Source organism: Sus scrofa, chromosome X, assembly GCF_054392235.1.
Source record: "Sus scrofa isolate SSC_HxYL_T2T_F1_AM1 chromosome X, Sscrofa_HxYL_maternal_Yorkshire_Landrace_v2.0, whole genome shotgun sequence".
NCBI classification, from domain to species: domain Eukaryota; kingdom Metazoa; phylum Chordata; class Mammalia; order Artiodactyla; family Suidae; genus Sus; species Sus scrofa.
The window spans coordinates 74,609,934-74,625,111 of NC_139401.1; the positions used below are offsets into that span (position 1 = coordinate 74,609,934).

The following is a 15,178-nucleotide window of genomic DNA, read 5'->3' on the forward strand; positions in this document are numbered from 1 at the left end:
TATGCCTCACAGAACAGCATATCTTTTAACCTACATTAATTGGGATCCAATAAGCCTTGCATCTTAGCATTATTGAATTTAGTTAGCATGTCTGCCCCCAAGGATATGGACCAGTCAGGTCATTTTGAATTAATGTCCCCATTTTTTTCCTTTTTTGGTTGCATATTGTTAATTTTTTTTACCTTCTTTTTACCAAGGACTATGATGCCTTCTTTGAAGCCAGAGAAAATAATGCAGTGTATGCCTTTTTAGGCTTGAAGGCCCCACCTGGTTCAAAGGTATGACTCCTTTTTTTCCCTCTTTATAGGCCATTTTATTGTGGCTAAGTTTTTTAATCAGTAAGATTTCCACCTTTACTAAGTACTCAGATTAAGCCATAGGCAGTGCAACATAGTTAAAAGGAAATGTCTCTGCTCTGCATGCACTTAATCCCTAGTAGGGCAGACATATATGCATAATCAAATACATAAAGTATATGGATAGGAGGTAGGCAGGGCAGCTTCCCTATCAAGCTGCCTAAAGCAGCAAATTTCTCATTAACCCATTCACAAATTAGTGGTTAGCAATTTTAAAGACTCCATTATACAAGTTGTCACACACAGTTCTACACGGACAGAAAGCATTGGAGTTCATAGTAATCTTCTTGGCAGTATCTGTTGTCTTTTATGCGAGAGTCACCCATTCAAATTAGCTAAGAACAGTTGAGTCTCAAAACTGGCCACTAAATTTCTGGCTGAATTTGGAACTTTTCCTCTGCCAACAACAAATAATTTTTTTAATTTAACTTATTTTTATTAAAGTGTCATTGATCTACAGTGTTGTGCCAATTTTGCTGTACAGCATAGTGACCCAGTCATATATATATACGAATTCTTTTCCTCACAAATTATTTTTCAAGTGGCAGTATTCCCAGGGAGACCATGTAAAGAAAAAAAATTTAAAAATTAAGTTGCCTATTTAACAAAATGTCTTTAACCTATGGTCTTTGAATATATCTTTGCCTTTTACTGTATTTCTTTTCCACACAGGCTGGTTTAATCAAAAAGTATGTCCCCTACTCTATCACTTTATAGTTTGCTCTTAGAAGCTAATTTTACGTTAAATAGATTCTTCAAACTTCAGCTCCTTCTCTAATTTTGAGAACCTCTGTTATTGTCTTTGTTTTCACTAGAGACCATTACAGGCATTATTGTCTGAATCACTATGAAATTCCATTTTCTTCCCAAACTGTCTTTTCCCATGGATAAAATATCTTATTTTAAGCATTGTATATTTCAGGTTGTAGAAAATATTAGGTAAGACATTTTTCTTTAAGCCAGTTAGTAAAACCCAAGTTAAGTAATTGATTTCAGTACATATTAAAGGGAGTATGAAAGGAAGGATAGTCTTTCCATGAATGATGACTCTCCTTCAATGAAAAGTAGGTTCATTCTTTCATTTATTCATTCAGTAAATATTGTCAAACATTGACTTGATTTTATGGTAAGGCAAATACAGAGAATACAACATAGTTACCTTCAAAGTGTTTATGACCTAGTGAGGGACATGTATACAAATAATTATATGACAAATATGTCTACAGATAATTATGATATACTATGGCGAATTGTATATGATTGGTGTGAATGCAGTAGGCATCTAGGTGAAATAATCATAAATTATTGCTAAGGAGTTTGGGGAAGGTTTCATAGAAGAAGTGACATTTGAACTGTTAGGGATTCCAAAACACTGAAGTAACACTAGGCATCCTTCACAGAGGCAGCAACAGGAACCACTGCGTTGGGATGTAGCTGCACCTGATGGTATGTTCAGAGAGCAGAGTATAGTGTAGCATGAATCCAGTATAGGGCACATTAAATAAAGGAGGATGCATTAGGAGGTTAGATTGGCTAGGTAGGTTAGAGCCAGATTATGAATTATGTGCTGGACACTTTTGGCATTATCCTCTAGGCATCTAAAAACCATGGTAGGGGATGAGGGGAGACAATGATGTGATTATCTGTGTATTTTAAGATGTGATTTAATCTTTGTCTTAAGAAATAAAATTTGGTATCTGTGTAGATTGTGAAACATTGGGAAAAATTAGATATTAGAGGTGGGCTGACCCATTAGAGGGTGCCTTAGGAATCCAGGAAAACAATGGAGAAGGCCTAACGTGGGATAGCAGTCATAGAAAGGATAAGACAGATTTAGGACACACAGAAAAATCACTTTTTTTTTAGGATTTGGCAATTTATGAAATGCTTATGTATGTAAAGAACAGGGAAGGACTGAAGCTATATCTGAGGCTTCTAACCTGGGTGATTGGGAAATGAAGCAAAAGTCATGGAGGAAACAGAAAAAGGAATGATCCAAAGGAGGAGTTAGTCTTGGAAAGAGAGGGCATACAATTTTCTTCTGAGATTGGAAAGAATGAGGAAAGAGGGCTGAAAATCAAAATTGTAATGTCTGAGGAGGTTAGGGAAGTTCACATTTCAAAAACTTAGTATGAGGTAGGAATAAAGAATATCTGCTAAGAGTGATGGGAAATTTGAGGTGAATTGAAAGGATTCTCTTGCTGAAAATAAGCTAAAGAGTAGGCTAAGATTATGAATGGAATGATGGCAGAGCAAGATGAAAGGCCCAGTTGAAGGTAGAGTTGATGAGGCTATAGTGGAGCCAGTCAACTTGTTTATAGTGTTGTTTTTTTTTAATACTTGTTTAACCCTAGAAGTAGGAATAGAGTAAAAGAACAGCAGATGTTATCAAGGATTGAACTAGAGGGAGCCGATAGATTGGGATGCTAGAAGAGGCGTGAATTGACAATGGAGTTGAAGGGTGGGTTGGTAATAGAGAGATTTTGAATGTTAGTATTTAATAGGTTTTTTCAAGATTAAAAGTGATAAATTTGACTTAAGAAGGATTATTTTTCTATTTTTCAGCTCAGCTTTGAGAGTTTTACCCCTTTAATTTAGCAAGACAATAAGGCTTCCTGAAAGAACTGGCTGAACAGAAAGTATACAAAATAAGAAATGTAACAAATTAACTCATGTTGGAAAAGTGTATTCATAAAAAAAGAAATGTGATAAAATGAGATATGATATTCATCTGTGAAATTAGTGAAGATAAAGTGATAATGCTTCATGCTGGGAAGGATGCATTGAAACATATGTTCTCATATATTACTGGTGATAGTATAAATTGGTACTACTATTTGAAAACCAGAATGGCAAATGTGTATCAAGGACTGAAAATATTTATAATCCTTCATCCAGCAATTTCACTGGGTATTAAAACCTAATGAAATAATTCTATACACAGAAAAACCTTGATAAAAACATAAATAAAAATGTTATCTTAAAAAAATGGAAACAAGTTAAATGTCTAAAAAAAGGTTAACAAAAATAGTTTATCCACAAGATGAACTCAAGCTCTCATTAAAAATGATAGTTTGTGAAAAGATATTTTATAATGAGGTAAAGAATTGCTTTTACTCAAAACCAACGCATTTATAAGTGATGTTTATAGTGGGAGTAGGGGGGGAGAACACTTCATATTCCGATTTCTAAAGCTCTCTGGTTAATTAGATAATTCATGATTCTATAAATACTGGATACTTACTTTTAGGTAATAATAAGACTTTTGGCTTAATTTACATGTTCAATGAATTAAACTTATTAGAGAAGTAAATAATATTTGTCTAAAGACAAATCACAAAGAATTTGAATTGCCTTTTGCTTTGGATTTTTGTGCTAGTAACTTCTTCCATTAATAAGAATAACTGAAAATTAAGGAATTTATGATAAATTACAACAAAGATTCATGTGATGTGACTTCAGGGAACTAGGCTGTCTCCAAAATGCTAGTTACTCAGAGGCATTAGGATCTGATAAGAAGAAAGACTTCTTGGTAGGACATATTCACATTTTTCTACCACTGCTTCTCCAACTATATATGCTAGACAATTGAAGGGGTTTTAGTACAAAATTCACTGTGTTCTGTGAGGAAATATTTGGAAGCTTGTTCTACAAAATGAAACAAAATGCATAATGTGGGTCTAAGATATATTCATGATGACAGGCAAACACTGCATTAGAAATTTCAACAGAATTTTGGGCCCTTTGTTGACTAAGCATTTTTTAAATGATTTTTATTTTTTTCAATTCTAGCTGGTTTACAGTGCTCTGTCAATTTTCTACTGTACATCAAGGTGACCTAGTCACACATACATGTATACATTCTTTTTTTTCTCACATTATCATGCTCCATCATAAGTGACTGTACATAGTTCCCAGTGCTATACAGCAGGATCCCATTACTTATCCTTTCCAAAGGAAATAGTTTGCATCTATTAACCCCAAATTCCCAGTCCATCCCAATCCCTTCCCCTCCCTCTTGGCAACCACACATATGTTCTCCACATCCATGATTTTCTTTTCTGTGGAAAGTTTCATTTGTGCCATATATTAGATTCAAGATATAAGTGAAAACATATGGTATTTGTCTTTCTCTTTCTGACTTCACTCAGTATGAGAGTCTCTAGTTTCATCCATGTGCTGCAAATGGCATTATTTTGTTCTTTTTTATGGCTGAGTAGTATTCCATTGTGTGTATATACCAAATCTTCTTAATCCAGTCATCTGTTGATGGATATTTAGGTTGCTTCTTTGTCATGGCTATTGTGAACAGTGCAGCAATGACATTCAGGTGCATGTGTCTTTTTCAAGGAAAGTTTTGTCCATATATACGCCCAAGAGTGGGATTGCTGGGTCATATGGAGGTAGTTTTCTGATGTACCTCCATACTGTTTTTCATAGTGGTTGTACCAGTTTACATTCCCACCAGCAGAGAAGAGGGTTTCCTTTTCTCCACACCCTCTCCAGGATTTGTTATTTGTGGACTTATTAATGATGGCCATTCTGACTGGCGTGAGGTGGTATCTTGTGGTAGTTTTGATTTGCATTTCTCTAATAATCAGGGATGTTGAGCAGTTTTCCATGTGCTTGTTGGCCTTCTGTATATCTTCTTTGGAGAAATGTCTATTCAGGTCTTTTGCCCATTTTTCAATTGGCTTGTTGGCTTTTTTGCTGTAGAGTTATAAGTGGTTTGTATAGTTTAGAGATTAAGCCGTTGTGAGTTGCATCATTTGAAACTGTTTCTCCCATTCCATAGGTTGTCTTTTTGTTTTTTTATGGTTTCCTTTGCTGTGCAAAAGCTTGTCAGTTTGATTAGGTCCCATTGGTTTATTTTTGCTTTTATTTCTGTTGCTTTTAGAGACTGACCTTAGAAAACGTTTGTAAGGTTGATGTCAGAGAATGTTTTGCCTATGTTCTCTTAGAGGAGTTTGATTGGGTCTTGTCTTATATTTAAGTATTTAAGCAATTTTGAGTTTAGTGCATGGTGTGAGGGTGTGTTCCTGTTTCATTGATTTACATGTGGCTGTCCAGTTTTCCCAGCACCATTTGCTGAAAAGACTTTTACCCATTTTATATTCTTGCCTCCTCTGTCAAAGATTAGTTGACTGTGGCTGTCTGGGTTTATTTATGGGTTCTCTATTCTCTTCCATTGGTCTGTATGTCTGTTATGGTACCGGTTCTACACTGTCTTGATTACTGTGGTTTTATAATTTTGCTTGAAGTCTGGGAGAGTTATGCCTCTTGTTTGGTTTTTCTTCCTCAGGATTGCTCTAGCAATTCTGGGACTCTTGTGGTTCTACATACATTTTTGGATTGTTTGTTCTAGTTCTGTGAAAAATGTCATGGGTAATTTGATAGGGATTACATTGAATCTGTAGATTGCTTTGAGTTGTATGGCCATTTTTATAATATTAATTTTTCCAACCCAGGAGCATGGACTATCTTTCCATTTCTTTGCATCCTCTTTAATTTCCTTGATTAATGTTTTATAGTTCTCGGCATATAAGTCTTTCACCTCCTTGGTCAGGTGTATTCCCAGGTATTTGATATTTTGGGGGTGCAATTTTAAAAGGTATCACATTTTTGTATTCCTTTTCTGATATTTCATTGTTAATATACAGAATTGCAACTGATTTCTGAATGTCAATCTTGTATCCTGCTACTTTGCTGAATTTGTTGATCAGTTCAGGTAGTTTTTGGGTTTAGTCCCCAGGGTTTTCTATATATAGAATCATGTAATCTGCATACAGCGATGATTTTATCTCTTCTCTTCCAATTTGGATACCTTTTATTTCTTTTGTTTGTCTGATTGCTGTGGCTAGGACTTCCAGTTCTATGTTGAATAACAGTGGTGAGAGTGGGCATCTTTGTCTTGTTCCAGATTTTAGTGGGAAGGCTTTCGTCTTTTCTCAAGAATATTATATTTGCTGTGGGTTTGTCATAAATGGCTTTTATTATGTTAAGGTATGTTCCCTGTATACCCGCTTTAGTAAGAATTTTTATCATGAATGGATGTTGGACTTTGTCAAATGCTTTTTATGCATCTATTGAGATGACTAAGCGTTTTAAGTAAGTCAGTAATATATTGCAACTCTTCTCTGAAGAATGTGTTAAAAATGAATTACCTTGTCGGTTGGTTTGCTTTTTTCTGTCATTTCAAACTTTTTTTGGTAAAAATATGGCATCTTTTTTGTTTTTTCCCCTTCTCTTTGGATTAGCATTAGAGGCTCATTTTGGTATATTCAACTGCTGTCACTCTTCCCAAGGCCAGGTATTCTTACTTTTTTTTTTTTTTTTGTCTTTTTGCCTTTTCTAGGGCCACTCCCATGGCATATGGAGGTTCCAGGCTAGGGGTATAATTGGAGTTGTAGCCACTGGCCTATGCCCCAGCCACAGCAACACAGGATCTGAGCCGCGTCTGCAACCCACACCACAGCTCATGGCAACACCAGATTCTCAACCCACTGAGCAAAGCCAGGGATCAAACCCGCAACCTCATGGTTCCCAGTCAGATTCTCTAACCACTGAGTCAAGACAGGAACTCTCTGAGGCCAACTATTCTATGTTTAGAGTGACATTGCCTAGAATACATGATTTTTACAACTTAAATATGACATTTCTTTCAACGAAGTCACTCTTACCACCTGTTTTTGTTCCATAAACTTTCCTTGAAGTGTATTTTGTGTCAAGTGCTTTGTTATGTGCTAGAGTACACCTATAGGTCAGAGTTCCAATGCTATAGGTACTCTCTGTCCACAGGAAAGGAAAGAAAACCTTTTCTCTTCAAGCCTACTGCCCTGAAATTGAAAAACAACATTGTAGCAAATAGCACATTTTCTAAGTAACTTAAACTTTAATTAAAACGACTGACTGTAAACTATAGGTAACAATGTTTTAGAAAACTCATTTTCTGTGAAAATTATACAAAAAGGAAATCAGCTGCTTTTAAATAAAATGTCAACTATAATTGTAAATCACTGGTTTTTATGGAATTATTTCAAACAATTAGTAATGACTAGACTATTCTCTATTACATCTGTATCTAGGCAGAAGTTTCTGTTTTATAGTTTTTCTGTTAAGAATTTTTTATCAGCCTTTTCCAGAGGTCATTTTTCTGATTTTGAATATTTTTTAGTAATTTGAGGTAATATAGTTTAACTGAAATGCACATGGATGTCTGCTTTGTGATATTTAAATCTGTTTTGTTTGTTTTTCATTTCAGGAAGCAGAAGCTCAGGCAAAGAAGCAAGTGTGAATCTTAAACATACTTACCACCTTAAGCATCTTGAAAAAAAGTCTCCATTGCTTTTATAAAATAACAAAATTAGCTTGGCTTTAAAATAAGTAGGCTTAATGTTGAAATCATAGATTAGTTGTCGTTTTCACATGCAAACAATCAAAATGAATACATAATTAAAATGTGAAAGTTATGATGAGGAAAATGGGAGGTGAACATAAAATTTTAAGTAGATGTAATGGAATAATATTGTTGTCTGTGAAGGCATTTTATGTATTTCATTGATTTTAAAAGCAAACACCTGTTACCTTTTTTTGTTATTATTATTGCAGCTTAAGCATATCTGTAGCATACCTGTAGCTTTAAAATTACATTGAGTAATTTTAAAAGGAGAGTGAGAAAGAATCTGTCTCTTGTTCCCAAATGGCTTCATTTATTTTATTGAACAAAAATATGTACCTTTTGATATGAAATTATTGTGATTAAAAAGTAGTTGCAGATAATGTTTATGATACATGAGGCATTGTAATTTCTTATGGTAATTATAACATCATTCTTTTGTAGTTGAAACTTCTGTGTACCAAACCACAGGTTCTCTAGGCTTCTAAATGTAGCCTTTCATTGCATATTTCAGTGATCAGAATAGATGGTCTCCCAACAAAAAAGAAAAGAAAAAGATGTATTCAGTTGACGAGTTTTTGGCTACACAGCTATGATGCAATCATGTTACTAAGTTGCTTATCCCAGTTAAATATGTAAATGTATGTTATGGAAGTGGGATGGCAAATAAGTTTAAAATGGCATCTTTTTGCAAAGAGCTCAGACTTTTAATTAACTATTGCAAAATAGGATGTAACTCCTTTTCTCCCTTTTAAAACAATTTGTGATCACAAAAGCCACTATCTCAGATATTTCAACTTTTTGTTTCAGCTTAGGCATATATTGTATGAGAACATTAACCCAAGTAGAGAGAATGTTTTCTATGCCTCTATTCCAGTGAGTAGCATAAGTATCAGATAAAAGGATCAATTTTTTAAATGTTAATTCTGAAAATTTCTAAGAAGACAAGAAATATTATGGCCTAAATCACCCAGAAAACATATATATTATACTTTATTTCAACATTACTTTATTACTAAAACACTTTTTACTTCAAATTAGTTTATCTTATCATTTGATGTATGCAAGTTTGTGCTTTTTGACAAAATCAACATGTAATGAAGAAATGGCTTTGTTTTTACTGAGATTCAAACTTAATGAAATGATTTAAAATAAACTCAGTGCTTTCAGAAACACAATTTATGTGTTCATGGAGTTTATAAATAATGTAATAATAATTTTAGGTCAGTAATACATTTTTTAGAGGATGGAGAAGGAGAAAAGAAAATAACAGAAAGAAAACAATTTGAATGAAATTTCTAAATTTCTTCTATGGGCTCTGACTTTTGCAATATACACCAGAGTCAAAGAACTATTCTCTTGTGTACAAAAATATGCTATGGAGAGCTCTAAAGTAGACAAGAATATTTTGAAATAAATTCTGGAAAATGCTAAAAAAGTTTTAATCAATATTTTCTCCTGTACTTTATTAAATACAGATGATGATATTTACAATATTTTATCTGGGTGTTTTTACCTTTATTTAAATATGAAATAAGTTTAAAACTGTCAAAAATAGACGTTCTTTGGAGTTCCTGTCATGGATCAGTGGTTAATGAATCTGACTAGGGACCATGAGGTTGCAGGTTCAACCCCTGGCCTTGCTCAGTGGGTTAAGGATCTGGCATTGCTGTGAGCTGTGGTATAGGTCGCAGACATGGCTTGGATCCTGAATTGCTGTGGCTGTGGCATAGCCTGGCAGATACAGCTCCGATTAGACCCCTAGCCTGGGAACCTCCATATACCGCATGGGTGCAGCTCTAGAATAGAACCTAAATAAATAAGATAAGATAAAATAAAATAAAATATACTAAAACAGTTATAGCAGAAATTGACAGAACATTGTAAATCAAGTAAAATAAAAAGAAAAAATAGGCATTCTTTAAAAATAGACATTTAAAAAAATCGTTGGCATACACTTGCTGTACAACATTGTATTACTTTCAAGTGTACAACAAAGTGTATCAGTTATAAAGTATATACCTGTTATTTTTTCCCATATAGGTTATTACAAACTTATTGAGTAGATTTCCCTGTGCTATACAGTAGGTTCTTGTTAATTTTCTATTTTTTTATAATAGTGTGTATATGTTATTCTCTTCCTCCTAAATCATCCCTTCCACTCTTTCCCCTATGGTAACCATAAGTTTGATATTGAAATCTGTGGGTTTGTTTCTCTTTTGTAAATAAGTTCTTTTGTGTCTTTTTTTATTAGATTCCACATATAAGTGATATATGAGTTTTGTCTTTTTCTGTCTGACTTACCTCACTTAGTATGATAATTTCTAGGTCCATCCATGTTGCTGCAAATGGCATTATTTCATTCTTTTATATGGCTGAGTAAAATTCCACTGTATATGCGCACCATATCTTCTTTATCCATTCCTCTGTTGATGGACATTTAGGTTGCTTCCATGTCTTGGCTATTGTAAATAATGCTTCAGTCAACATCAGGCTGCATGTATATTTTCAAATATGGTTTTCTCTGGATATATGCCTAAGTGTGGGATTGCTGGATCATATGGTAGATTTTTTTTAGTTTTCTTGAAGTAGAGTTGATTTATGATGCTGTGATAATTTCTTCCATACAACAAAGTGATTCAGTTATACATGTATACACATCTATTCTTTTCCCTTATATATTATCACAGAGTATTGGGTAGATTTCCCTGTGCTATGCAACAAGTCCCCATTGGCAAGTCATTCCACATATGCACACTGTGGCACATGGTAGTTCTATACATAGTTTTTTCAAGGAACCTCCATACTGTCCTCCATAGTGGTTGCACCAACTTACATTCCCACCAATGGTGTAGGAGGATCCCCTTTTCTCCACACCCTCTCTAGCATTTATTAATAGATGACATTTTTGAGATGTTTATGTCTACAAGACTATACCTTAAAGTTAACATATATGTATATTTAAAGTAAATGGTTAGATTGAATCTTCCCAAATTTAAATCTTTTTTGTCTGTTGAGTCTACCCGACTATATGTCTAATAGATATAAGAAAAGTAAATGAAATTCTGAATATTAGGAACTTGCCTTCAAGGCCATGCTGAGGCTCTTTTTAAGAACTGAAGATGTCCCACTGTCCTATAGACACACTAAACACCAAGAGATGGCAGGACGCTTCAATAATTAACCCAGTGAATACACAAGCCTGAAAAAAAAGCAGAGGGAAAGTGGTTTGGGTCTTTTTGGTATTCCATGAGCAACAAAGCCCCTGGTTTCTTAGGTTGCTCTTGACTCAACTTTCTCAGGTTGGGAGTGTGTACTCATTTTCTGAGATACCCACTCCCAAAAGTCATCACCTTCATTGGTGTTCTGGTCTGCTCTGTTCCCTCTAAATCCTAGCCAGCACACTAACCTAGGCCAGTGGCACATTTCCCCATTGTAAAAGCTCTGTTGTTTTCCAGAATCAAGGAACAAGAAGGTTTAGAAAGAGCTTCATCATTGTCATCATTTAGGAAACAATATATAACCATCTACTTGAATGTATGAAATTAAACCATGATCTTGGGATAGGGTTATGGAAGTAAGCAGGATTGAAACATTCTCTTTGATCTATGTTTATAAGGGAATAGGGCTTGGGAAGCAGTAAGGTGATATTCTAGTTTTTTCCTGACAGGCAGAAACCCCAGGATTGAATGGAATTCCTTGTACCATTTGGCTCTTCTAGGTGGTGTGGGAAATACCTGCATTTCCTAATGGCCCATTCAAGCATCCAAATTATGGAACCTAATGGTGGTCAGACAAGCAGTGCCTGGGTACAGGGAGCGAGCATCTGTTTTTTCGTTACTCAGCCAGGCAGCCTTTTAAGTTAAGATCATCTTCAGCATAAGGTGACAAACCACTAAATAGTTCTCTCATCCCACCTCTGTCACTTGTACTAGAGGAATAACTCTTCAGTTCCTTTCTTATGATACCTCATAGCCTTATGCTTAAATTTTGTTTAACCACTATATGAAATATAAAAGGGATTCCTCTGGAGAAAAAAGGATCTAAAAACCCTTCAAATGAGGGTGTCTGATATCCAAAGGAATAATTTTATTACCCCAAGGGAGAAAACTATAAATATAGAGGGGTTTTATATGCATATTAACCTTGTTTACCATTTTGTTTCTCTTTATTTCTTCCTGTGGAATTAAGTTTCTTCTGGTGTCAAATTTATTTTTCCAATAGAGTGGTATGCCCTTAAGACAACTTCCAGAAACTTTCTGTTACTTTCAAATTAATTTTCTTCAGTCAAATTGCTTGGGTTTTGTTTGCTTGCTTGCGTTTTGTTGTTGTTGTTGTTGTCTTTTTAGGGCTGCACCTGGGGCATATGGAAGTTCCCAGGCTAGGGGTCAAATTGGAACTGTAGCTGTCAACCTACACCACAGCCCAAGGAATGCAGGATACAAGCTGAACCTGGACCTACACCACAGCTCACGGCAATGCTGGATCCTTAACCCAGAGTGAGGACAGGGATTGAACCTGTGTCCTCATGGATACTAGTTGAGTTTGTTACTGCTGAACCATGATGGGAATTCCTCAAATTGCTGTTTTGATGGGAGAAGTTCTACCATGCTTATTATTCCACTATTACAAAAGCACAGCATGATTGTCTTTTCATAGTAAAATCCAGTTTCCTCCACAAATTGTCCCTGACCTGCTTGGGATGTACATGGAAATACAATATGCCTTCAATCCCTCCAACCTATCATGCCATGGGATATATGGGAAAAATACTTCCCCAAAGTTTTATCAAAATTATACAGTTTTAAAAGTAGGTGATCTTCCAAGGTTTCTTATTAAAATATACTATGGGAAGGTTCATCTAATGACCAAAGTTAAAAATGAAGGGACAGGAGTTCCCACTGTGGCACAATGGGATCATTGGCCTCTCTGTAGTACAAGGATGCAGGTCCCATCCCTGGCCTGGCACAGTGGGTTAAAGCTGCAGCTAAGGCTCAGGACTCAGATATGATCCCTGGCCTGGGAACTCTATAAACTTTTGGGCAGCCAAAAAATGGAAAACATTTTTAATTTATTTCTAAAAAATGAAGGAACAGAAGAGGTCTCAATTTCAGAAATTGGTCATTTAATTGACTGATAGTCTTAAAGACTTTGAGTTTTTAATTTGTAGTACTACAAGATTAATTAATCTGCATTACTGCTGGATTAATATGGGGGAAGGGGCAGAGAGAGACCTTATCTGTTTTATCAATTTTATTTCCACTCCCTCACTTTTTTTTAAAATCTGAAATATGCTACATCTCAGTTATTATTGAAATATAATCTTTTTTTCATACATAACTACATAAAGTATAGTTGATTTGCAGTGTTTTGTCAATTTCTCTTGTACAGCAAAGTGATCCAGTCATACACTTATGCAAATTCTCATTCTCATATTATCTTCCATCATCTTCTGTCACAAGAAATTAGATACAGTTCCCTGTGCTATACAGTAGGACCTCATTGCTTATCCATTCCGTATAATAGTTTCCTCTACTAACCCCAAACACCCAGTCCTTTCCACTCCCTCCCCCCCCCCGCTTGGCAACCACAAGTCTGTCCTCCATGTCTGTGAGTCCGTTTTTGTTCTGTAGTAGATAAGTTCATTTGTGCCATGTTTTAGATTCCACATATAGGTGATATTCTGTGGTGTCTGACTTTCTCTTTCTGACTCCACTTAGTATGAGAATATTTAGTTGCCTCCATGTTGCTGCAAATAACATTATTTCATTCTTTTTATGGCTGAGTAGTAGTCCATTGTGTATATGTGCCACATCTTCTTAATCCATTCATCTGTCGATAAACATTTAGGTTGTTTCCATATGTTGGCTATTTGGAATAGTGCTGCTATGAACATATGGGTGCATGTATCTTTTTGTTTTTTGTTTTTTTCTTTCTAAAAATAAATACATGTATTCACAGAAGCTAAACACATGATACTTAGTACAATAATTCAAAGAAGATGTACAAGGCTTTTATGGAGAAAATTATAAAAAATCATCAAAAGTTATGAAAGACCTAAATGAATGAATGGAGAAATATTTCTATGATCAAGAATACAAAGATACATTATGTAAATTATCAATTGATTATAACACACTCAAACACACATGAAAATTTGATTCTCTAATATATTGAGATCTAAAGGCTAAATAATAATGTAATTTTGAAGAAGAATATGAAAGTATATAAAAACCATGTATGTGGGGGAGGTGGCAACATTTTATAATAGTTTTTACCATAAAACTATATAAGAGTAATGAACATTCTTGAGAGGTTACAAAGTTAAGGGGTTGTTCTGAAATTACATACATTTGTGTGTGTGTGTGAAGTTTTATTTTTATTTTTTTACAAAATAAAATATATATTTAAATACAATCACATTCACACAGATTATTATATCATGGATCTTAAGAAACAGATTAAGTGACTCCCTCTGGAGAAGTGGAATGGAAAATATGCTGAGACAAACAGGAAATTTATTCTATACTTTATCCCATTTTGTATGGCTTTCATCTTTACTATCTAGTATTATCTATTGCATTTCAATTTTTCTTTAAATATTAGCATTATATTAAAATTATGTATATTGTGCAACTAAAATTTATAAAGAAGGAAGCCTTATATATCAATAAATATTTTATATAGCATAATAAAAAGAATAACATAGCTGGTAAGAATAACAAAAATAATACACCTTCTGAAAATAAGTAAAATATAAAGTGCATAAATTGGTTAAAAAACAGCATAACTATATAAATATGTCTTCACAGTTTGTTGCATCTTATTGATTATTCAGTATAGGCATTACACCATTCTAGGTGATGTAATAAACAAGACATTAAGACCTTACATTGTACCATGGAGAGAAATGGTTATTAATAATACAATTGTAGAACTGTATTATTTAATTGTACAGTTGCATTATTTAACTATAATTATCATAAATTCTTTGATAGGAAATCAGTTCTAAGGAGACTTCAGCATTTCAAGAATGATGTCAAATGACCCCCTTCATGGTGGATTATGCACTTATTTACTATGAGATATATTTCTTCTCCATAGATTCCTTGTTTGTGTAGCAATTGTAGATTTTTGGTTTGCAGGTATTCTGAAGTTTTGATATAAGAGTCTATATGTATATGAGATTGTTTTAAGTTGTTGTTCTCTTAATTGCAAGTTCATCTCCAGTGTCCTGCATTTGTATATAGCTCTTCTCATGATTTCTGATTTTGGTGGTATTTGGTGCATGGATGATTTCATATCTTTACTGTATATATACCTTTACTGGTGGGCCTTGTCATTTGTGGAATCTTTGTTTCCTGTTGCTGTCTTTTCTTTCCTGCCTAGAGGAGTTCCTTGAGTATTTGTTGTAAGGCTGGTTTAG

The 15,178-nt window shown here is 34.4% G+C and overlaps 1 protein-coding gene and 1 long non-coding RNA gene across 3 annotated transcripts in view; one reads left to right on the forward strand and one right to left on the reverse strand.

The window, feature by feature from the left end:
- Window positions 1–8,930, forward strand: part of SH3BGRL (SH3 domain binding glutamate rich protein like) — a 91,134-nt gene extending 82,204 nt beyond the window's left edge. For both annotated transcript variants that reach the window (XM_021080702.2, XM_021080701.2), the window contains exons 3-4: window positions 198–278; window positions 7,618–8,930. In XM_021080702.2, coding sequence (XP_020936361.1) covers window positions 198–278; window positions 7,618–7,650 — 114 coding nt within the window. In that variant the 3' untranslated portion in view covers window positions 7,651–8,930. The remainder of the gene's footprint in view (window positions 1–197; window positions 279–7,617) is intronic.
- On the reverse strand, window positions 187–8,308 carry LOC146394675 (uncharacterized). Its single transcript, XR_014834759.1, has 2 exons — window positions 1,067–8,308; window positions 187–504 (listed from the first exon to the last, which is right to left on the reverse strand). It is a non-coding gene; the product is annotated as an uncharacterized LOC146394675 (long non-coding RNA).
- Window positions 8,931–15,178: the final 6,248 nt, after the last annotated feature.